This window comes from Pleurodeles waltl, chromosome 4_1 (assembly GCF_031143425.1).
Source record: "Pleurodeles waltl isolate 20211129_DDA chromosome 4_1, aPleWal1.hap1.20221129, whole genome shotgun sequence".
NCBI classification, from domain to species: Eukaryota; Metazoa; Chordata; class Amphibia; order Caudata; family Salamandridae; genus Pleurodeles; species Pleurodeles waltl.
The window spans coordinates 999,071,203-999,096,324 of record NC_090442.1 but is presented as its reverse complement, the minus strand read 5'-3'; the positions used below and the strand labels follow the sequence as shown (position 1 = coordinate 999,096,324).

Sequence of the window (25,122 nt, the reverse complement as noted above, 5' to 3'; positions counted from 1 at the left end):
CTCCAGAAAGCTTGGCTGTGCAAGCTTCATGTTCCTCACGTACTGCTCCAGGTTCCTTTCTGGGTGTTCCTTCGGACAGAGATTCTAAAAAGATGGACCATTCTTCAAAAAAGACTTTCTCTTCTTGTAGTATGGCCCTTAAGTCCACGAATGCCACATGTATCTTGGGCAGATACATCTACGCCCTTATGGAAGAGGTCAAGTCATCTCATTCTGGATTACCTCAGGAGGTGTTGGGCCTTGTGTCAGATGCTCAGGCTGCAGTGACCCAAGTAATCCAGTCAGGGCTGGACACAACTGATTCTGTGGTAAGGGCTATGGGCACCACTGTCGCTACGAGAAGACAGGCCTGGCTTCGTTCTTCAGGTTTTTCACCAGATGTTCAGTCGGCCCTGCTTGATCTACCCTTTGATGGGGATAAACTTTTTGGGTCAAAGGCGGACTCTGCCCTTGAAAGGTTTAAAGAAAGTAGAGCCACAGCAAAATCTTTGGGCTTGCAGGCCTCCTCCTCTGTTTCTTCACGATTGTTCAGAAGGTTTAGGGGGTTTGGTCGTGGCTCCTCCTTTTGGGGCATGTTTCAACAGCAAGCTACCACTGCCCTCCCACTATAGATCACACAGGGGGAGGGGTAGGGTTCGAACCAGAGGGGCCACCCAGCAGCACTCTGCCTCTTCCTCTGGAGGGGTGCAGCACGGAAAGCAGCCTTAGTCATCCACCAATTCCAGTGCATACTACTCCTGTAGGGGGGAGGTTAATGTACTTTCTCCACATGTGGGAGGCGATAACATCGGACTCCTGGGTCACCAGTATTGTGGGGAAAGGCTATGTCGTTCCCTTCCGGGAGTTTCCACCCCCCATCCCGCCCCGTCCATCCTTCTGTTCGGAAGAACATCTCCTGTTGCTAGAACAGGAGGTTCTAGTCCTCCTTTCAAAGGGTGCAGTGGAGTTGGTTCCAGAGCAAGAGAGGGGTCAGGGTTTTTATTCAATATATTTCCTGATCCCCCAAGAAGGATGGTCGGTTGAGACCAATCCTGGACCTGAGGATTTTGAATTGGTTCCTCAAACAGGAAAAGTTCAAGATGCTGACCCTAGCACAGGTGCTTTTGGCGTTGAACAAAGGAGATTGGATGATGTCTGTCGACTTGCAGGATGCTTACTTTCATATCCCGATACTCAAGTCGCACAGGAAGTATCTCCGGTTTGCGGTGGGATCGCAACACTATCAGTTTGCAGTTCTTCCGTTTGGTCTTACTTCAGCACCTCAAGTCTTCACGAAGGTGATGGCGGTGGTTGCAGCAGAGCTCAGGAGGAAGGGGATAGCGGTATTTCCTTACCTAGACGGTTGGTTGATCAAGGCCAAGTCTCCGGAGCTCGTGCTGAGTCACCTGCAGTCGACAACCCAGTTGTTGTTCGATCTGGGCTTTTCGGTGAACGTGCCCAAATCTCACCTGGAGCCCTCTCAACGTCTCCTGTTCATAGGGGCGGCAGTGGATACAACATTGAATCGTGCCTTTCCTCCGCCCCAGCGGATTCAGGACATTCAGGCGTTGGTTCCAATGTTTCAAAGTGGAGCGGTCATTCCAGTCCTCAAGGTCCTTCGTCTGCTCGGTCTGTTTGCTTCTTGCATTCTTTTGGTCACTCATGCACGCTGGCACATGAGGGCTCTTCAGTGGTGCCTCCGAAAGCAGTGGTCTCAACACAAAGGGGATCTCAAGGGATTAGTAAAGATTTCCAGAAACGCTGCAGCAGATCTTCGATGGTGGGCTGCGGACGGCAACCTTTCTCAAGGAAGGCCGTTCTCGCTGCCTCCTCCAGTGGCCTCAGTGATAACGGATGCTTCCACTCTAGGGTGGGGGAGCTCATCTGGGGGACCTGGAGGTCAAAGGTCATTGGTCTCCAGTGGAACAGATGTTTCACATAAATCTGTTGGAATTGCGGGCGATACGTCTGGCTCTCAAGGCCTTCCTCCCTTCCCTTTGCAGTCAGTCCAGGTCCTGACGGACCACACTACCGCGATGTGGTACATCAACAAGCAGGGAGAAGTAGGGCCGTACCTTCTCTGCAGAGAAGCTCTTCGGCTATGGTCCTGGGCAAGGGACCATCGGATTTGCTTGGTAGCAAACCATCTGGCTGGAGTCTTGTGCGTGCGGACAGTCTCAGTCGGCACATCTCGACCGATCACGAGTGGCGTCTTCATCCAGATCTAACACTGTACATCTTCCAGATGTGGGGATTACCTCGGGTAGATCTTTTTGCCACTCGGGAGAACGTGCACTGTCCGTTGTTCTGCAGCCAAGACCGGGCCCAAGTCATCTTAAGATGCTGACCGGATTGGCCAAGAAGGGGCTGGTATTCAGATCTTCTCCAACTCTCACTGTGCCTCTCGCTCCGTCTCCCTCACAGGGCAGACCACCTCTCACAATCACAGGGGCAGGTTTTACACCCCCACCTCCAGAGCCTGCACCTTCATTCCTGGAGATGGAACGGGGCAACATGAGTTCCTTTTTTCTCCCACCCGAGGTGGTGGATGTTATTTTATCGGCCAGGCTGAATTGGTGTGGAGAGAAGAAAATTGATCCTTTACCTGCCCACTTATCGGACATTTTGTCTTTTGCGTTATCCTTGGCACAGAGGGGTTGTGCAGTTGCGACAGTTAAGGGCTACTTGTCGGCTCTGTCAGCCTTTCTATGTCTGCCTGATCAACCCTCTTTATTTAAATCCCCATTAGTTTTGAGGTTCATAAAGGGCCTGACTAATAGATATCCTCCCACTCCTTTCATTATGCCTCAGTGGGATTTGAACCTAGTTTTAACATTTCTAATGTGCTCACCGTTTGAGCCGATGCATTCTTGCCCCTTAAGGCTATTGGTTCTAAAAACTGTTTTCCTTGTTGCCATTACTTCGGCTAGAAGGGTGAGTGAGCTACAGGCTCTTTCTGTTAAGCCCCCGTACACATCCTTTTATGGGGATAAGGTGGTGTTGAGGACCAAGGCTGCTTTCTTGCCAAAGGTTGTTTCACCCTTCCATATGGGTCAGTCTATTACACTCTCCTCTTTTTATCCTCCACCTCATCCTTCGAAAGAGGAAGAAAGACTGCATCGTCTGGACCTGAGAAGAGCACTGAGCTTCTTCGTCGACAGAACGAAGGAGTTCAGATTGGAAGATCAGCTCTTCATCGGGTACGTGGGAAAGAGGAAAGGAAAGGCAGTCCACAAGAGAACACTCTCCAGGTGGGTCATTATTTGCATTAATGCTGTGTTACTCTCTGGCAAAGAAGGAACCCCCTGATGGAATAAGAGCTCATTCCACAAGAGCGAAGTCGGCCTCTTCGGCCCTAGCTAGAGGTGTGCCTGTGGTTGACATCTGCAAGGCCGCAACTTGGTCATCCCTCCACACTTTTGCGAAGCATTATTGCTTGGATTCGAAGGTGAGGAGGGATGGCCATTTTGCACGGTCGGTGCTGCAGGATTTCTTGGTCTGACCATTCAGGCACCCTCCACCGAGTGCGGTACTGCTTTGGGACTCTATTCAATGAGTGAGGAATCCACAGGTAGTTTTATCCATCAGAAGATTCCTCACGGTCCCACCCGCCTCCCCATTGCCTGTCTGGTCTTACAAAGATTTCCTTGGGTGAGCACCTGTAAGTCATTGATTTGTTTATACTGATGCAGATGTTATACATGCTTGTGTTTTTATATATATATATATATATATATATATATATATATATATAATTGTATATTTGTAAATTATTTTATATGTATATATTTTTGTATATATGCATATTTATACAAATGTTTTTCTATTTAATTTAATTAAATATTATGGTATAAGATTTTATTTGATGTGTTCGTATCAGACATGTTTTGTTGATATTTACCTGTTCGCCTCAAAGGCACATAAAAATGTTGATAACTGACGTCAGCACGCTGGCGAGGACCTCTTATTGCCTGTATGACGTCAGACGGCGTCGCGTGGGAGCCGGGCAATTGTGACGTCCTCGTCGACGTGCAGAAGCTAGGAGAAAATTTCCATCGGATGCTGCCGCATGGGGAAATTCAATGAGTGAGGAATCCACAGGTAACTAGTGTATCCACCAGAAAAGGCGTTACCGAAGGTAAGTAACTTGTTTATTTGCCTTATCTAGGTGTAAACTTTGCTGATAAGAGCTCCTGTAAACCCTGTATCTCTAAGAGAGGGATGCTTTTAACTCTACTGTAGGTGCCACGTTTGAGTTCGCGGTCAGGGTGGGCAACAAACCTATCAAGCCCTTGCTTGAGGTCTATAGGCGTAAATGCCTGCCAGTTGCGATGTATGGGGCCCCACTCTGGGGCTATACGAATAATAGGGCCCCTGTGATTGAGGAGAATCGGTTTTGTAGAAGACTACTAGGGGTGGGCCAATATATTCTTAGGTTTTGCTTGCATGTTGAACTGGATCTGGATTTTATAGAAGATGCCATTAAAATAGATCCCTCTCTATTGTGGATTTCAATCTGGACTAATGAGTTTTCGTCCCTCAACAGGGAAATCCTGCAGGATTGTCTGTTATGCGATCACGCAAAGGAAATTCCCTGGCTGGCTTATGTAAGAAAGGCAGCCAGTGCACTGGGGGCAAGCAGATATTTTTGATGCTCCAGAGGGTCTAACTAGGACTGACAAATGGTGGGTGAAGGAGAACTTCCTCAAAATTCTTGGGGCCGAAAGGGAGGAGGTAGAGCTAAGGAAAAAATCAGTGAGGGATTTTATTATGATATAGATGGGGGCGGGTCAAAAATGTGTGGGAATGGACCCTCATTACACAATTTCATCTCTGAGCAATCGGAAGTAATTTGTGTTTTCTGTTAGAGCAGTTTGACCAAATTCCATAAAATTGTGCCTGTGTGATGGTTTATCCCCACAGACCTTAATTCATTTGTCTATGTTTTGTGAGTTTTGTGCACCTTTTAGGAAACGCTATCTAGTCCCTATCCTGAGGGACAGGGTTTTTGTGCAATATCGCCTAGCCTCTGTGTCTGTGTATGACTTCTGATGCGCTGGTGTGGCAAAGGATAGGCTCCTATCTAAAGGGAGATATAACTTGGCGGAATAGTGTAAATTTTTAAATTTCGCTTAGGTTGCAGCAAATGAGTATTGTAATTGCCTTTTTAACAGTTTTTATGTGCTGTTTATTTATATGTTCTTATGGTTGAAATTGTTTGAACCAAATAAAGTGACTTGATGATGATATCACTGCAACATTTGCACTGAAATTATTGATGAGAAAACTGTGCATGGCAGGGGGGCGTGAGTTATAGTTACCTTAGGGCACAAATTACCATTACTTGAGAAAACTATAACTGATCAGTTTCTGTTGTTTTTAGAGTAAAACATTATGTTACTGAACATTTCGCCTAACTATAACATTACTTTATCCTTTGGTACTTTCAAGCTCTTCAAATCAGCTTCTGCAAGCTCCCCATAGGCTGACTTGTCATGGCCAATACAATGAGTGATCTCCAAACTACCTGTGCTTTTGACTCTAACTTTATAGTCAGCACCAAGTTCCTGCATTCTAGACGTCTCTTCTTGCTGCCAACAGCACAATATAGCTTATGATTCATGGGTTCAATATCATGCTTGAGGGTTATCATTTTTTTTATTATTATTTAAAAAAACAAAAAACGTTTACTTCACCAATCTCATCTCTGAACACTCTTGATACTTCTCATCACGTTCTTCAGTTCTTCGGCCATCACACTTCATTGAGCTGCATAAATATAGTGCTGTCTGGAAACCCTTATAATTTGACAACCATAAAATCTTTAATCCGTTTTTCACTATGCACTGGTTTCCAAGGTTTTCCCTGAACACACAGCAATTCTTTGTCTAGAAATGTCAAAGCAGTGCGGTCTTCCAACTCCATAAGTGAATGAATGAAGGAAAAGTAGTGTGACAGACGTATAATATTCTACTTTCAAAGCAAAATTTACACCACACTAATGACAAGACTGGTTTTCACACCAGAAGCACACACAGGGAGTTTCTCACTTTGTCTTTTGTCACCATTAGCACCAGATTTTTCAAAACTTATTCCATTGCTTCCTGATTATTTCTTTTCACGTGTACCATGCTTCCCATCTCCATCCTGCATAACTTTGCAAAATAGCAGCGCTTCAGCAAACTTTCATTAATGCTGGGCACCCTTTGTAATTTGCTATTTTTTTTTTTTGATATACTATCCGACTCTGATATCACCTTTTTTTTTTTTTTTTTTTTTTTGCCAACAACATGCAGAAAATATCTGACCTACTATCTTTGTTCATTTGTCCCTTTTACTTTATGCTGACTGCCACATGTATTTCAGTTGACACAGGAATTTGGTTTCTCTGTGCTGAAACAGATACCATATATGTTGGGATGTTAGAGTCCCCTGAACGTTAAATAACCCTGCCCTGAGTAACCCGACTGCCTGTGAATCTGGTATCCTGACTTTTCTTCGGCTCAGCTAACAAAGTAATCTGGCATGTGGTCTGAGCAATGTCCACCATGTTACTTATGTCTGAGAATTGTTATGTGGCTTGGGGGAGCGCACCAAGTGTACATGCCCTGGGTTTTTGGTATAAAGTGTTTGTGGCAGCATGCCAGTTTTGGATAATAGTACTTAATAAACCTTTTTCTCTTCAAAATAAGGAATGCCGCATTTATGTCCAGTTGGGAAGTAATTTGATTATTGTGTGGCTTAGTGATAGAGAGCATTGGGGTGGGCTTGGGTTGTGATTTTATTAGACAAGCTAGTAATACCCCTGATTTATTGGCTTCAAGATGTGTGCTCAGTATTTAAGCCCTATAGTCCACTACACACAATCGTTCTAATAATTCCACATATTCTATCCTGGCATCTTGTAACTTTCCTGTGTGTTTCTCATTATTGGCTGTTGCCGTCTCTAGGGGTCCCAGACTTTCCCCCACTCGGATAAGCTCTCTAAGTATCGCTTTATGGGCTCCTACTATTGTACTTATGGATGTCCCTCGTATCACAATTTAAAAGCCTCCCATTCTGTTAAAACGGATGAGATGGAGCCAGTGTTCTCTGTGAAATATATATCTTTTGGTAGCCAATGTTTCATGAAAGGCTGAATCTTACAATAACTAGGGCTGAAGATGCCATGTGGGGGATGAGGACAAGTATGCGTCCCCATGTTATTGTTATTTCTAGGGGATTATGATCAAAGAGAGGTTTTCACAAATACGTCGCATGTGTAACATTGGATTGGAGGGGGGGTTGTGCGTAGGATCCTATCAAGTTGTGTATGGAGCAAATGTGGCAGCCAGTAATAGGAATACTCGAACATGCCAGCATTGCGATTGCGCCAAACTTAATTAAGTGACCATCCCTCCACCCATTGTCGTAGGGCTTTAGCTTGGCGTACTGAGGCAGCAGTTGGAAGAGGGGGTAGTGATCTTTTGAGGTCGATCTGACAACAGACCATGTCATAAGTGTGGTGGGATCAATTACTGGACAGCCACAGAGGACATACCGGAGGTGGGGAAGCGGAAGGAATAGTATTCACGAAAACCTTAGCCCAGCAGGTCATGAGTCATTTGTGGGGTGATTGTGGGGAACAACGCCAAACTGCCTTCTGAGACTGAGGCACTGTCTCGAGAGGAACTGGGACTGATGTTTGGGTAGGTGGTACGGAAGGAGGTTACTGAAATAAGTGCTACCTTCTGGCCTGCAAGGGCTTGTTGATGGATGGAATTGTGCCTCTGTGTTTGGAGTGGGGTGTTTTCCTCAGCTGGTTTCGAAGTGGGCACTGAATGGTTAGCTGTGAAGTCTTGGGTATGTGCGTGTCCGGGAAGGGATGTTCAATCAAGTCCCATGCTTCGTCCGGGCCCTCAAAGAAATAGGATTGATGTTCATAGTTTACCTTGAGCCGTGCCGGTAACAGGAGAGCATAGGTGGGACCTGCAGTGTGGAGCCAATTTTTAACTGTTTGAAAAGAGGCTTGGCTATGCTGCACCATAAGCGTATAGTCAGAGAAAACAGAAAGCCAGACATTTTCTATTAAGATGGGCAGCTTTTTACATGCTTTAAGGAGAATTGTGTCCCTGTCTTTATAGTTCAGAATGCGAGCCACGATTGGACGTGGCGGAGCACCTGGATTAGGTCTCTTGGTTGGGACTGGGGAAGCCCTTTTAACCATAAACGGGTCAGAAAGGTCACCTGGTGCTACCTTAGTAGGGAGCCATTCTTCGATGTATTTTGTGGCATTGGATCCCTCCGAACCCTCCGGCATTCCAATAATTCTGATATTATTATGGCGCGCCCGCCCCTCTGTGTCCTTGGCGCGGTCCTGTAGCATTTTAACCTGTTGTTGTAGGAGTGTGGTAGTGGCTGTTTTTTCTTTTTTCCATGTAGATAAAGAAGATGTTGTTTCTGGTTTTTACCCTATCTTTCAACTTGTGGTCATCTTTGAGGGTAAGATCCGAGGTGAGATCTCTGAGACTCTGCTCAATGGCCAGTCATGAGTCTCAGATTTCTTGTATGATATCTAGCTTGTCCATAAATGGGTTTGTTAAAGTAGGTGGTCTGCAATCGTCTGGTGTCACCACAGATGAGCCCTCAAATTGTGGAGTGGGAACTTGTGGGCGTATTTTGGGCTCAATTGCTTTTGCTTTAGTGTGACCCATCATATATGAGCTGGACTGGTATTATGGGTGGACAATCTGGCCGTTGTCAGGTGTGTTCTTCAGCTAGCCGGCGACAGTGGGAGCGCAGAGCAAGCACAGCAGTAGTGCCAGCAGCCTGATGGGGAAAGGCCTTCCAGAGTTCGGTAGGAGACAGTAAAAGGACGGAGGGGCGGTGCGCACATAGGCACTGTCTTCAGTAGTTGCTTAATAATGGCTTCAGGGTGTATCAAACGTGAGTCATTTGCAGCATGGTACAATTGTTGAGGGGAGAGCCCCATCTCCGGCATCCTAGGACGAGAAGTGCTGTGCCGAGGGAAGTGTGCATGTGTGGCAAGCTGAGAGTATTCATTCAGGGCTGCAGGATAGGAAAACACTCTGAGTCCACTGTATTCAATGTCAGGTTTTATACTTGCAGGCTTCAAACTATGTTTTCTGCATCTCCACCACCAGACAAGTGTTGCGCTGGTTGCTTAGACATACATGTTACGGGAGTGCTATGCTGGCGGTTTTGAGTCTTTTTGGGTGTTTGGCCAGTGGTATATTGTGGCAATTAATGGGCGGTTGATAAGGCAACGAAGTAACGTTTAGACTCTGGGTAGTAGCGCCGTAGGGGCTCACTTTAAGGCCGGTCGAGGCTTCTATCAGGCCTGGGGATGCTTCTGCTCTACACCCAGTCCATGCCTGTCTACTCGGGGTTGAGGGGGCGGGGTGGTCCTCTGGACAGATGAGGCTGGTGGCACCGCCTTGGGGTATGTCTCTTGCCTGCGCCTTAGGCTGTCAGGTCTGACGGGAGGGCTCACTGGGTACAGGTGTTGTGCAGGTTTTGTTCTTTGCCCCTCTGGCCACACCTTCAGGAGTCACATTCGCTGTCCCGTTCCTCTGCTCGTTTCGGAGAGGAATTAGAGATGCAGTGGTCTGAGTAGGGCTCCTGTCTTGGCCCCCAACTCTAGTGACAATGCTTTGCTCCTGATGAGGACTGCTGTAGCAGGCTGAGACGTCACGGGGCGAGGCCTGACATCACTGAGGGCATGTAATGGAGTGATGTCGCTCGCCAGGCGCAGAAGTCAGTGCCCATCACAACTGGGGGGGGTTTTCAGGGTGATTCAAGGTGACAGGATGCCTCGGTGTTGAGCTAGATAGCGTTAGATGAGCGGTCCGGGTCTGGGAGCTCAGTGATCGTGCTGCAGCTATCTTCGGCGGTTAGCCATGTCCCCTACTTCGGAAAGACTGATAACAATCTGGTGAAGAGGTTTTACACTCCATTGTCACGTTTTGGGTACACTCTGTTGGAGCCAACATTGTCACTACCTAGAGTGAGATCCATCACCTTTCACAAAGATTGTATTTACACTGCAGTTAGAAAAAGGAGCCACCCTAAACTGGTTCCTGGACATTGCACAATGGCTTAACATGTACAGTCTGGCAAATCAAACCACCCAACTTTATTCCACTTACAAGTTCTTCTGGACCAAGGAAAGGAGTGCTTTGGAAAGAGCTCAAAAAGCTGTTGTGATCCAGGACTTGTGTCTGTCGGACAGCCAGTCTCCTGGAGGTGATGGAACATAGGTTTGAAGTCTGCCCAACGTGCTAATGAACTGTGGGTCTGCTAGTGCCTGTACACCCGCCTACTCGTTGAGGAAAGTATTGTGCCTGGCCTGCAGGTTGAAGAAGAGCTGAGGAGGAGAAACCTTGCAGTGTTCTGAGGTGTGCGCCATCCAGAAGACAGGACTTGCTAATAAGAGTGTAATGTTGCTGACCCCAGCTAGAAGAGGTATCCCAGCCTCTCTGCATGGTTTCTGTGACAAACTGTTAAGCACCATCAGTCCAAATTGAAGGCGTGTTGTTCGGCATCACCAGGATGTGACATGAGGGATCAGATTTGCCTCTTTCCTCTGCATGCTGTGAGGCTTTACAATACCTCTGTGGTGGACTACCCCCACCAACCTGGAGGCCGTGTCTGCCGAAGACAAGTAAATGCTGTAGAGGCCTACCATACTGTTCTGGATTAAGTGTCAAGAGAGGTGGTGTTGCTTACTGTACTCTTGTAGAAGGTGCACCACCAACCCCTACACCTGATCACTACCAAGAAAACCGGTCACACAGGTCCTGAATCTATAAAGTGATTCTGTCTTGCACTCTGGCAGTTCTGCACAACAGTGAAATAAATAGTTTTTCTTGATAATAAAGATATGGTACAAAATGACCTATGAATTGATTAACAGAGTAGTGCTCTCACATTCCATTTGAGAGCTTGCACCTGTGCTTGATTCCCATCTGTGATCTTTTTCATTGCTGTTATTACCCTGTAGTCTAGTGGGAGATGCATAATGAACTTTAGAAGGCCTAGTCATTGAGCTTTGTAGAACCCTGTGGCTGAACCCATTTTAATTTATGTAGTATTTTGTTTTGCAGTGAGATCAAAATGTGTCTCTTATTAATAAGACAATCAGTGGATTGGACGGTCAATTATTCGGTTTGACTGTTTAAGTTCTGAGTCTCTATATCCACCATGTCCACACACTCCCTCAACAATGTCTTTCTGAGTAACATTTAACTGCTCACCTTCACTACCCTGAGAGTCCAGTGCTGAAGAGGTGTACATGGCCCAGTTTGCAGGGGTGAGTGACCCCAACCCCTTTCGTGACACCAACCAACTACCAGAGTTGGAGTAAAAAAAAAAACTCATCCATTCCCCTGTCACCCCACCAACCACCAGGGTTGTGGCCCAGTAGCTCCTGCTTCCTCTCTGACCCGACAACTTATTTGTCTTTTTTTGCCCCCTTTATAGTGGTTGGATTGTAATGTTGTTGTGAATAGTTTGGTCTATGAACTCTAGAACTGGCATGCTAAAGTACAGAATTAATTCAAACTAGTTTGTTTCCTCTGCCTGGGAGGTTCACTCAGCTGCTGTAGTAGCTAACCTTAATGGTGTACCTATTTCTATCTCTTTTTCCTAGTCTGAACCCTTGTTGTTGTGCTTGGCTTAGATTATTGTGCAGTGCTCTTGGTTTAGATTATTGGGTAGTGCTGAATAACACAGCTTGACTAATGCTACAGTTTTACTAGTGGAAAACAAAAAATAATGGGTTGCTTGATTTGGCCTCGGACAGTGTTAATTACTCTGGTCTTTAATCCAGGTCCATTGTTTTATGTTTATCATGTCGTCTCAGACAGGAGCTAGGTAGAAGCAAATCAGTCTGGATCCTGGTTCAATAGTAAAAAAAAAAAAATACAAACTTCTGCATGGTTGAGCTCCCTAACTTGACAATTGACAAGTTCCTGCACACATTGAAATTCTGTGAGGCTTTGTTAATCCTTCCAATTGTGTCCTTGTTCTATCTACTTGACAGACTGAGCTGTCTGTCTGGTATATAGTAAAGTGTTTGTTTCCTGGAGCAAGTCTGAAATAGGAGGCCCTATTTTCCAAGCTTTTGTAACAGAGGTGTCTCTTCTTGGTAGGTGATATCAAACACTGAATTTTGACCACTGATGTAAAATGATTGAGTGAAAGTGATGTATTGAGTGATGAAGGATAGCAGTATCATTGATGGAATTAATGATATGATTTGCTAGTTTCCATTGTTAATCCACGTGCTGAGCTTTCATGTACTTCACTCTAAAGTCAGATCTGCTCCAGAATAATAGGAAGGAAGAGTGACTATAAATTTAAAATACCAACAAGGCTGCTTAAAGCACCAATTACAAACCAGACATATCAATGCAGAACCTCCATGCAGAACATTTGCTGTTAAATATGTTCACATGCATTTTTAAAAGGTGCTTAAAGTTGAGTCTTAAAAAAACAGACTTGGATATGTGGTCTTCTGAATTTGAAATGCCTTCTAGAGCGAAGAGAATTAGCCGATTTGAAAGTGGCATGTTTATAAACCTAATCAGACAATTATGACCAAAAGAAATTTGTGTTCCACCTGAAATATACTTGGCCATTTTTTTTTTTTATCCTTATGGTTATTCAATCTCTTTACTTGATCATGAATAAATCATGTTAATGTTTTTTTGTAAGTGCAACTCTATTTTCTTATTTCCACAGCAGACTACAATTTTACTGGGGTAAAATCCGAAGAGCAATTTGATTTGTTATCCATCAGAATAAATTTAAATAGTGTTCGACCAATATTAAACCCTTATATTTTCACCTCAAAATAGCCTTTGAATTTGATTTAAAATAATCCAGTCACAGCCAACCCGTTTCAGAAATGATGTGCATTTTCAGGCTTGTAATAAACGTGTTAAATTGGGTCTAATAGCTTAATGAGCATTTTAAGGCACAAAAATGTAACACATGATTACTTAAATTCAAACACGATTTCTGTATTTTTATATAATTGTCATTTTGGGAAATGAAGGAAACCAAAAGCATTTTCCATTGTCTGATGAATACTTATATGACAGGTGGCTAAAATGTATTAAAGATAGGCTTTACTGGACAAGTGTGCCAAAGTATGAACAGTGAGGAGCGGCTTAAATGTACTTTTGAAGTTTATTTTTATAAGAACAGATAAAGGAAGAATTAAGGGCTGTTCTGAGAAAGGATGCACTATAAAACCTCCACTCCTTTCCCCACAAAGGATGTAGATGGAGAGAGGCAGACAACACTGTTGTCAATGAGGAATTCTATCCAACATTTTCTTGGACATAGAAATCCAAAATTCCAGAATCATTCAGTCATTTTAGTTTTCTCATTTTCTGTCATTTTTTTTCCAATTTCAACACCTGAAGGGTAACTTGTTATTCCTTTAAGGAATCTTATAAAGTTGGGGCTCAATGTTCTATGTTATGCACTGAACAGGACAATCTGTAGTAATCAGATGCATCAAAATGTTTAGCAAACAACTAAGCATATTCATTGTCCCAGTGGTTGTCCTACAGTATTGTTCACATTATTTGGTCTAGTTCACTGTGGTTGTGCTGCACTCCCGTAACCAATGAGAAAGACCCGGTGGGGTCGAAACACGTCGGGAAAAGACAGCAGACAAACAGATTTTGGCAGTTATAGGAGCGTCTGAGTGTATCCTTCTAATAGGGATAATAAATGAGGTGTGTGTATGTGTATATATGTGTATATATGTATATATATATATATATATATATATATATATATATTTGTGTGTGTGTGTAAAAGGTTTATACCTTTGCTAAAGGCATCCTGGTGGTAAAAAAATGAACAGGTAAGTGTACATTTATTTCTATATATAGATATCACCCCAATAACCTTCAGTCCTATCCCCTAAATATAGCCGTGCCATTCCAAAACCTATACCAACCCAAAAAATACCCTTACTTCCCAAAAACCCATTCCCACCCTAAAATATCCTTCCAACCCAAACCACCATATGCACCTAAACCCTAAAATTACCCTTACCACCCTAAAAACCATACCCACCCTTAAAATTACCTTTGTGGTCCCAAAACCTATACCCACCATAGAATACCCTTACCACCCAAAAACCTATACCCACCCAGGGATCTAAAAATCCACTCGACCTCTTGCATTGTCAGTCTTATTTGATCAGGTCTAGCTATTATTAATACTTACTCTTAATACTTACTCTTCCCTTCTGACAAGTTGTCATTGAACAGATGTTCAGTTGAAAAGTGGAGGGGCAATAAAAGACACCTTTAAGTCTTGTTCTAAAGTCACATTTGCTCTGTGTTCACAGACAGAGGTCAAAAGTCAGTTTTTCTTACAATTAATTTTCCATCTCACTGCAGAGTTCCAGGACTTTGTAAGGTGAAATGTGTGACCTGCTGCTTAGAATGTAAAATAAAAGGATATAGGGTGTCAGGTTTTTTATAATGCACAACATTTAAATGACTAAGTCAACTGTACAAACATTTCAAAATATATTTCAGTAGTTGTGAAAGCCCTTTTTTATATTTCTGTGTGATGAAAAAGTATTTTAATAGGATTACAACAAATCAGAATACTTTACATGTTGATGTGCAAAGGATAGGTTTTCTGAAACCCAATTTTCACAGATTGTTTATACATTATATAGTTTTATCAGTAAAGCTGCAAGTTAGTGGAGAGGTTTTTGGACATTTCTTGGAAAGTTACTCTGTGTAGATGACAATATGTTACCACTTCATGTTTTAGTAATACATTTATTAAAATTGAGTGTTTAAACATCCTGCCCTGATGGCAATGTTGTTAGTAAACTAAAAAGTCCTAGGTTATGTGGGCTAGACCTCATGGGTATGTGGGCTAGAGTCATGTGATGCATGCAGCAAACTTTAGCCTACTTAATCAAACAAAAGAGTTTTTATTTTTCTATTGCAGAAATGGTGAGCTCACGTATTTGAAGGTGCAATCATATGTGAGAATTAAGAAAAGGCGACTCTGTAAACTGTTTGCCTAGCATCACACATTTTGAGACCCTTTTACGGGTCAAGTACATTAGTTAGGTCAAGTAGATTATTTAAGTTACTTGACCTGCAGGTCTAATAACATTTTTAGGATTTTTCGAGCCCTGCCACTCAAAAAAATTACCCTTGCCATCCCAAAACCTATTCCCACCCTAAAAATACCCTTACCACCCAAAAACCATACTCCCCTAAAATTACCCTCACCACCCAAAGAAACCCATACCCAACCTAGCCCCTAAAATTACCATTCCTACCCAAAAAACATACCTACCATAAACCCTAATATTACCCTTACCACCCAAAAACCATACCCACCTTAAACACTAAAGCTACCCTTGCACCCAAAAATCCATGCCTACTCTGAACCCTAAAAGGTACACTTGTTACACAAAACCCCATACCCATTGTAAACCCTAAAAATACCCTTGCCATCCCAAAACCTATACCCATCCTAATATTAACTCTGTCTGTTTGCGTGTCTATCTTTGTGGCGGTCACCATTAGGTAGTTATAGTTGGGACCATGTTTCCAGAGGAAAAGCGTTTTTTGACATGCCTATATCTTTGGCACCGTTTGATGAATCTTCATGAAATTTTCCAAAAAAAAGGGTTGCAGTGATTTTTGTTGTGCATGGAATGTTTCGGGGTGATCCGTCAAGCGGGGGCCGAGAAAAAGGGGCCTTAAAAAAGGTTGTTTCTCATGTTAATTTCCATAGGGTTCTTTAGACACGACTACAGGCCCGAACCACTGGAAGGAATTACACCAAATTTGGCAGAAAGCTAGCTGTCGGCATGCAGAATAAGCTTACAATTATTTGGTGTGAACCTGTTAAGCAGTTTTTGAGATATTGAAGGTAAAACAAATTCTTATATTCCTGACCCCAGGGGTGTGTGATATAGGTGTGTTTTAGGTGATAATTATTGGCTTTAAACTATTTTGAGTCACCATGCTCAGTATTTGTGAATTATTTGCCAAAATGGAAAATTTTTGAAAAACTACATTCATTTATACACTAATTCACTCAATCATTCATGCATTCCTTCACACCCACTTTCAGACACACTCACGCACCCACTCACAGATCCACTGACATAGACCGATCCTGTGGCCAACTTGTGCTGCTCACAGCCAAAGGACGTGCGTGGCATGGGGTTGGATGGTTATAAGGGGTTTGCGAAGGCTGTGCATGGCGTGGGTTGGAATTATGTATAGTAATTAAAATTGCTTTACATAAAAAAAAAACTTTAAAAAAAATAGAAATTCACTGGAAAAAAAATAAAAATATTCCAGGGACATTAGTTAGGTTCTGAATTTACTCAAAAAATCCATAGAAATTTAAGCAGTTAGTTCTTTTAACTATAACTCGCACCTTCGCCATGCATAGCTAATTATTCCACTTATATCATTGATGAGATCTTGTACGGCATCTTTGATATTATCACTGCAACATTTGCAATAAAATTATTGAGAAGAAAACTGAAATGACGGAGAAGAGGGACAAGAAAACAAATGCACTCTTATTGGAGTGGTGAATGAAGAAGACAAATAGGTTTCCCTGAATTACTTCATGTTTCAGCAAAAAAAAAAAACCAAGGACTGTACTTTTTATTTTTATTTTTTTTATTTACAGTTGGGTAGCTTGATCTAAAACATGCCATATTTTAAGACATGCCGTGCTGGACTCCCAGTTCCTCAATTGTTTTATTATCCATTTAGTGTAATGAATCCATTGTATATAAACTCCTAATCACTCTAATTCCTAGCTCATTTCGGTCTTATTGTACACAGGCACTATTCTACCCCGAGGCCAGGAGTGGGGATTGGATCCAGTTATCAGTATGGCCTCAGATCAGCAAAACAAACTGAAGGTATGCCTATAGGACACCTGCTTTAAGGTTTTGTTCATCTTTGATTTTCTGTTTGTCTTTCAGGTGATCAGAGGATTATATTTCTTTTGGACGTTGATAAAAGCTAGAATGTGGATATGGGTCTAATGCAGCCATAGGAAAATGGGAAATAATCCTTTCCAAGGGTACATCTGAGAAGCATTTGAACAGTTAACTTGGCCTTTAACCCTTTTGTCGCCACGGACTTAATGGTTACGTCCATGGCTGCGCCCGTGTGGCACCATGGACGTAACCACCACGTCCTGGGACCGGCCCTCGGGGAAGCGATAGCGCTCCCCCTGTACCCCCCCCCTTCCCTTCCTTTCCTTCCCTTTGAAGTCTCTCTCTGCGTTTTGGCAGCCGGATTGAAAGCAATCCGGCTGTCAAAACGCCCACTAGACACCAGGGAGTTTTTTTTTTTTTTTTAATGAAACTGACATAAGGGAGCGACCCCTTGGGCAAGGGTCGCTCCCGGGAGGGCATTTTTTTTTTGTTAATGCCTTTTCTGCCCCCCCTCGGGGCAGAAACCTCTAGGCACCAGGGATAAAAAAAAAATGTTGTTTTGTTTTTGTTTAGTTTTTTGTTTTAGAGATGGGGAGCGACCCATTAGGCAAGGGTCGCTCCCATAGGGGGCAAATTATATTTAGGCCATTTCTATTTTTATGAGGCCAATCTGCCCACAAGGGGGACAGAAACCACTAGACACCCGGGATTTTTTTATTTTTTTTTGTTGGGGAATTTCACGTAAGGGGAGCGACCCCTTAGGCAAGGGTCGTTCCCCTTGTGGGCAATTTTTTTTCAGGCCATTTCTGCCCCCCAGGGGGGCAGATAAGCCTATTTTAATTAGGCCGATCTGGGGGGCAGAAACCACTAGGCACCAGGGATCTTTTTTTTTTGCGCTGTCATGCAAGGGGAGCGACCCCGTAGGCAAGGGTCGCTCCCCAGGGGTGGGTGGGGGGGCACATTTATTTTAGGCCATTTCTGCCTCCCCGGGGACAGATCGGCCTATTGTTATTAGGCAGATCTGCCCCCGGGGGGCAGAAACCTCTAGGTGCCAGGGCAATAATTTTTTTTGTTTTTTTTAGAGATGGGGAGCGACCCCTAAGGCAAGGGTCGCTCCCCTGGAGGGGCAAATTGTATTTAGACCATTTCTGCCCCCCCCCCCCACCCCCCCCCCCCCCCCCCCCCCCCCCGGGCCGGCTGAGCTAGAAGCCAAAATCCACAGGTAGGCACTTTGCAAAAAACACCTCTGTTTTCGGTGGAAAAAATGTGATGTGTCCACGTTGTGTTTTGGGCCATTTCCTTTCGTGGGCACTAGGCCCACCCACACAAGTGAGGTACCATTTTTATCAGGAGACTTGGGGGAATGCTGGGTGGAAGGACATTTGTGGCTCCTCTCCGATTCCAGAACTTTCTGTCACTGAAATGAGAGGAAAAAGTGTTTGTTTGGCCAAATTTTGAGGTTTGCAAAGGATTTCTGGGTAACAGAACCTGGTCAGAGCCCCACAAGTCACCCCATCTTAGATTCCCCTAGGTGTCTAGTTTTCATAAATGTGCTGGTTTGCTAGGTTTCCCCAGGTGCCGGCTGAGCTAGAGGCCAAAATCCACAGGTAGGCATTGTTTTCTGTGAAAAAATGTGATGTGTCCATGTTGTGTTTTGGGACATTTCCTTTCGTGGGCGCTACGCCTACCCACACAAGTGAGGTAGCATTTTTATTGGGAGACTTGAGGGAACGCTGGGTGGAAGGAAATTTGTGGCTCCTCTCAGATTCAAGAACTTTCTGTCACCGAAATGTGAGGAAAATGTTTATTTTAATTTTTTTAGCCATATTTTGAGGTTTGCAAAGGATTCTGGGTAACAGAACCTGGTCAGAGCCCCACAAGTCACCCCATCTTGGATTCCCCTGGGTCTCTAGTTTTAAAAAATGCACAGGTTGGGTAGGTTTCCCTAGGTGCCGGCTGAGCTAGAGGCCAAAATCTACAGGTAGGCACTTTTCCAAAAACACCTCTGTTTTCTGTCAAAAAATGTGATGTGTCCACGTTGTGTTTTGGGGCATTTCCTGTCGCGGGCGCTAGGCATACCCACACAAGTGAGGTATCATTTTTATCGGGAGACTTGGGGGGAACATAAAATGGCAAAACAAGTGTTATTGCTCCTTGTCTTTCTCTACATGTTTTCCTTCCAAATATAAGAGTGTGTGTAAAAAAGATGTCTATTTAAGAAATGCCCTGTAATTCACATGCTAGGATGGGCACCCTGGAATTTAGAGATGTGCAAATAACCACTGCTCCTCAACACCTTATCTTGTGCCCATTTTGGAAATACAAAGGTTTTCTTGATAGCTATTTTTTACTCTTTATATTTCAGCAAATGAATTGCTGTATACCCTGTATAGAATGAAAACCCATTGCAGGGTGCAGGTCATTTATTGGCTCTGGTTACCTAGAGTTCTTAATGAACCTACAAGCCCTATATATCCCCGCAACCAGAAGAGTCCAGCAGACATAACGGTATATTGCTTTAAAAAATCTGACAGGAAAAAGTTACAGAGTAAAACGTAGAGAAAAATGGCAGATTTTTTCACCTCAATTTCAATTGTTTTTTTTTTCCAGTTGTTATTTTCTGTAGGAAACCTTTGTAGGATCTACACAAATTACCCCTTGCTCAATTCAGAATTTTGTCTACTTTTCAGAAATGTTTCGGTTTCTGGGATCCAGCATTGGTCTCATGCCCATTTCTGTCGCTGACTGGAAGGAGGCTGAAAGCACAAAAAATCGTAAAAATGGGTTATGTCCCAGTAAAATGCCAAAATTGTGTTGAAAAATTGGGTTTTCTGATTCAAGTCTGCCTGTTCCTGAAAGCTGGGAAGCTGGTGATTGTAGCACTGCAAACCCTTTGTTGATGCCAATTTCAGGGAAAAAACCACAAGCCTTCTTCTGCAGCCCGTTTTTCCAATTTTTTGGGGAAAAAAAACGACATTTTTACTGTACTTTGGCTAATTTCTTGGCCTCCTTCTGGGGAACCCACAAAGTCTGGGTACCTCTAGAATCCCTAGGATGTTGGGGAAAAAAAGGACGCAAATTTTGCGTGGGTAGCTTATGTGGACAAAAAGTTATGAGGGCCTAAGCGCAAACTGCCCCAAATAGCCAAAAAAAGGCTTGGCACCTGAGGGGGGGAAAAGGCCTGGCAGCGAAGGGGTTAATAGTTACTGTGAAGAGGCATGCTAGTGTTTCTCTTGAGTTGTTTTGTATTTTGTGAAGGCTCTGTAATACAAAGCTTTCTTTTATTTTTTTTATTTTTCTTATTTTGTCCCCTTTTTGGCTCAAGAGGTCCTAAAAGCCAGAAGACTTCTGAAAGCTAATCACTGAACATTGTTACAGTGGAGTTGGAATGCCTGAGCTTAAAATCAGTTTACTTCGCTTGACAGCGTCAATCCAGGCAGAGGGAAGATTTATTTCTGAACTGTAGACTAATTTTCAAATTCTGTGACTGCCATTAAACTGTTTATAAGGGTGTTTCATTAATGCTACCACCTTGGCTGAATAATTAGTTATTTTACTGTTGTGGCTGTGAAATTTTTAAACTACCTAGAGTCTTCAGATCCAGGCTCCAGATTCTTGTTTTCATTTCTTCGTTTTTATAAACTTTAAGTTATCATGTGGCAATCTGACCGGCCTTTTCAGCTCAGGCTTACGGCTTGGTGTGGTCCAATGCAAAGGTTGTGAATTACTCACAGTGCTCAACTAAAGATTTAGTGATGGACTGTTCAGTAGAGAATGGGAAATTATGTCTTTCAATTGTAAAACCATATCAAGGAATAAAAAGTCTTTCCTTTTGCATGAACTCAAATGATCTCTGGAGACAGGTCCCCACTTTGGGGCGTTTATCCTTCCTGATTACCTCAATAAATATCCGTGTTTTCCTGTTGTGCTTCAAGAAAAACATTAGCTCCCATCTATCTGGGGTGCCATCGTCTTACCCGCACTTTGATCAGAATTCCACAGTTGGCTCACTGGACCCTTCAATTCTGTTTTCATCCAGATAGAAAAAAGAAGCTAAATAAAATCCCATTCTCCTTCAAAAAAGCAGATTTGCTTTTATTGCCGACATCTGAAATTCCAAGGTTTTTTTCATGTACCTAACAGACCTAGCCCCTCTCACCTCATCAGTCATTAATACCTCTCTTTATTGTTCGAACCTGAAGGCTGAAGCAAGACATTATCACACTACTCTTAAAACTCCTAATTGAGAATTACCCTTACCAGATACGGAGGATGTGGTTCCGAGCTCTCACAGCAAAATTTACCAATTTCCTTTGAAACCGAGGGCGGCATAAAATTAGCTTTTGACAGTGCGCGGAAGTTCCCGTATGAGGGGGGTATGGGAGTCCCAGACCTATTTATCTACTACTTAGCTGCCCAGGTGGTGCCTATAAATGACTGGTTTGCGGGAGGTTGGGATGACCCAGCGTATCGACTTGAGATCCACGAGGTGGTCTTTGGAGGCTTATTGGGTATGCTTTATGATGGTAGGATTCTTGTCCAGGCTGCGTCTTGCACCCAGGTGGCAGTGGGTTGCTGGAGGGGGGCCCTAAAACTCATAAAATGGGATGGCCTTTTTACTCGAATGACCGCACTGTGGCACGGAGCCTGGCTGCACCAACTCACTGCATTAAAGAGCTTACAGTACTGGAACTTAATAGGGGTTATTTATTTAAGAGATGTGTACACAGTGGGTAGCCTTATGTCCATTCCAGGACATGAGAGAAGAGTATGGGCTACACCAGACACAATTTTTCCGATACCTGCAGCTGCGCCACACCTTAGGTGCCCACATTCCGGTAAATACCCAGCTCCCCAACTATAGCCCGCTTGAGGCGAAACTGTTAACTGGGAGCCTGGGGAGGAAAGCAGTGTCCCAGGTTTATAAATCCCTATTTACGAACACACCAGATGTGCTTGACCACATGCGACAGAAGTGGGCACACTGGGTGGGGGAGATGGATGGACAAAGAAGACTGGCGAAGGCACTATTTGTCCCCCCCCACCCTCCTTGGGAAATAGCCATCTCAATCGGGTGACGAATGGTGCAATTCAACTACCTCCACGCATCTTTCTTGACCCCCTCAATAACGTTGAGGATGTCCCACGGATTGGGGTCCGCCAGTGCTAGGTGTGGTCTCCATGTGACTTGGAGCTGCCCCCAAATACAACCCTTTTGGGAGAGGGTGGGTATGAAAATGGCAGAGGTCCTGGGGCATTCTATAGAATGAAGCCCCAAGGTTGCATTTCTGGGGTTAATGGAGGAATTTGGGGGGCCCCCGCGGTGACGAATTTTTGTAGGAATTGCATGCCTTGTCGCTAAGAGAGATATTGCTTGTAGGAGGAGGCTTCCTGCAACTCCTTCGTTGGCGGGATGGAGGGTGGGGGTTGATTGGTGTGCGCATCAAGAAAAAACGATCTATGCTGCTCGAGAGTGCCCCGGAAAACATGATACAATATGGGGGAAAATGGTGGGCCTACCACGATGTTTTATCTTAATGTAACACTGAACACTGGTGGTCCAGGTATGGATTGTGTTCTCCGCTGTGCAACTGTATTATTGATGATGTCGGAGCTCAATTGTGTGTGCGTTGTTTTCAAACTGAACTAAAATAATAAAAATTTGGTTCTGAAATAAAAATAAAATAAAAAATCCTAATTGAAGGCAGATATTCTGGCAAACCCTTCAGACCAAAAGCAACTGTCTTTCTAAAAGCTATTGCTCTGCTCTTTCGGATGCCTACTGTAACACTAAAAGAAGCAAAACATTTGGTAATAACTACCTGCTGTATTGTAATTTTTTTATATATATATATATATATATATATATATATATATATATATATATATATATATATATAAACTACTGAACGGATTTACATCAAATAATCGATAGCACAATCTATGTTCTTAGAGCTAGCTTTCTGCCAGATTTGATGTAATTCCGTCTAGTGGTTCTGGCTTTAGTCTTGTTTAAAGGTCCTGTGGGAATTAACATGATAAAGACAAAATTTTTGACACCCCCACCCCTTTTTTCCCAGCCCCTGCTTGATAAACCACCTCAAAACTTTCTGTGCACAACAAGAATCACCGGCACACTTTTTTGGGGGAAAATGTTGTGAAGATTTGTCAAAATGTTCCAAAGATATAGGCAAGTGGAAAAATAATGTTTTTTCCATTGAAACATGGTCCTAACTATAACTACCTAGTGGTGACTGCCACTAGGATGGATGGATGGATGGAGATATTCCTAGTAAGTCTTCCCAGGTTGTTGGGCCTTAAATTCAACGTTGGATTACCTTATCAATGTTGAACACTTTATATAGGCTAAAAGTCAAGAGGTCTCATGTGAGCAATTATTTGTGTATAATTTGTACTCTAAAGGTGATACTATTCCAAACATTGTCTCGGATTTAATGAATGGTGAACTGTTGATAAATCTAGGCCATATATATTTGGACAGAAGCAGACTGTCTAATATTCAGAATTGAGAAAAATCACTGAGTGCGACTAATGTAAAAGGGTTGGCCCTAACAGCTGGTGGGCAACTCAGATGTTAGCCCTGAATACTGAAATGATATTGCATTCGGGCCACAAGAACTCCTTAGCAATTTTAATATTGGTGTTACTCTCATGGTCTTATAAAAGCATTAAATAAGCATTGGTGTGTCTAAAGAGGCTGTTAATCCTTGTTATGTCTCCTAAAAGTTGACTTAGAATGGACATAGGTCCTAATGGGTGCCTGTAGGCAGAGGTACTTGTTGGTGCCCTGTTTGTGTTCTCCCAAAACTTAGCATATCCTTCACCCGTATTGAAGGGATTTAAGTTCAATCAGTTTTTGTAAAGCACAACTACTTGCATTTGAGGGCCTAAAGGCACTGGTGGTGGGTCTGGGCCTTATCTGAAGAGCCATGTTTTGAGGTTTTTCCTGAAGATGGTGAGAGATGGGCTTTGTCTGAGGTGCGTGGGCAGGTTGTTCCAGCTCTTGGCTGAGAGGTGTGCGAAGGATCTGTCTCCGGCAGTGGTTTTCCGGATGCGTGGGAAGGTAGCTAGTGCTTGCTGGTAGGACCAGAGGGGTCTGGCAGGATTATGGAAGGAGATGCAATGGTTCAGGTAGGTCAGTCCGATGTTGTGCAGGGCCTTGTAGGTGAGTAGTTTGAAGTTCATTCACCTCTCTACTAGGAGCCAATGAAGGGTCCATAGGTTTTGGGAGATGTGTTATTGGCCGGGGAGATTCAGGGCGAGTATTGTGGTGGCGTTTTGGATGAGTTGTAGTTTGCAGATGTTCTTCGTGTGGTGCCCGCGTACAGTGCATTGCCATAGTCAAGCTTGCTAGTGACTAGGGCACGGATGATTGTTTTGCGGCAGTTGACCGAGATCCATTTGAAGATTTTGCAGAGGGTGTGCCAGCAGGAAGAGGTGACTGTGTTTACCTGTCTGGTCATTGATAGGGAGGAGTCAAGGATGATTCCTAGGTTGTGGCCGTGGTTGGTCTGAATAGGTGGTGCGCTGAGCGATGTGGGCCACCAGGAGTCATCCCCGGCTGAGGTGGAGTTTCGAAAGATGATGAGCTCTGTCTTGTCAGAGTTGATCTTGAGGCAGCTCTTCCTCATCCAGGCGGTGACTGCTTTCATCCCGGTGTGACAGTTCCTCTTCGCTTTGTCCGGGTCTTCAGTGAGGGATATGATGAGTTGTGTGTCATCGACGTATGACATGATGATCATTTCGTGGTCTATGATGATGGCTGCCGGCGGGGCCATGTATAAGTTGAAGAGCTTTGGGCTCAGGGAGCATCCCTGAGGGACTCCGCAACTGACTTCTGTTGGTTAGGATATGAAGGGTGGGAGCCTGACTCTGTGTTCTTCTGGTGAGGAGGGAGTGGATCCATTGCAAGGCTTTTCCGCGGATTTCTGCGTTGTGGAGTCTGGTGCATAAGGAGCTGTGGAAGACTGTGCTAAAGGCTGCTGAGAGGTCAAGGGGTATGAGTGCTGCGTTGTGTCCGTGGTTGAGGAGTGTACAGATGTCATTGGTGGCTGCAAGAAGAGCTGTTTCTGTGCTGTGGTTGCTGTGGAATCCAGACTGAGAGGTATCCAAGGAGTTGTTGTCCTCGAACTGTTGCAGTTGCAGGTTTCTGG

The 25,122-nt window shown here is 43.8% G+C and overlaps 1 protein-coding gene across 2 annotated transcripts in view; it reads left to right on the top strand.

Annotated features, from left to right (window-relative positions):
* Nucleotides 1-25,122, top strand: part of HBP1 (HMG-box transcription factor 1) — a 329,971-nt gene that overhangs the window by 24,432 nt on the left and 280,417 nt on the right. Inside the window, exon 2 of one of the 2 annotated variants that reach the window (XM_069229841.1) lies at nt 16,848-16,927. The exons of the other annotated variant lie outside the window; for it this stretch is intronic. Coding sequence (XP_069085942.1) covers nt 16,898-16,927 — 30 coding nt within the window. The 5' untranslated portion in view covers nt 16,848-16,897. The remainder of the gene's footprint in view (nt 1-16,847; nt 16,928-25,122) is intronic. 2 annotated transcript variants of the gene reach the window in all.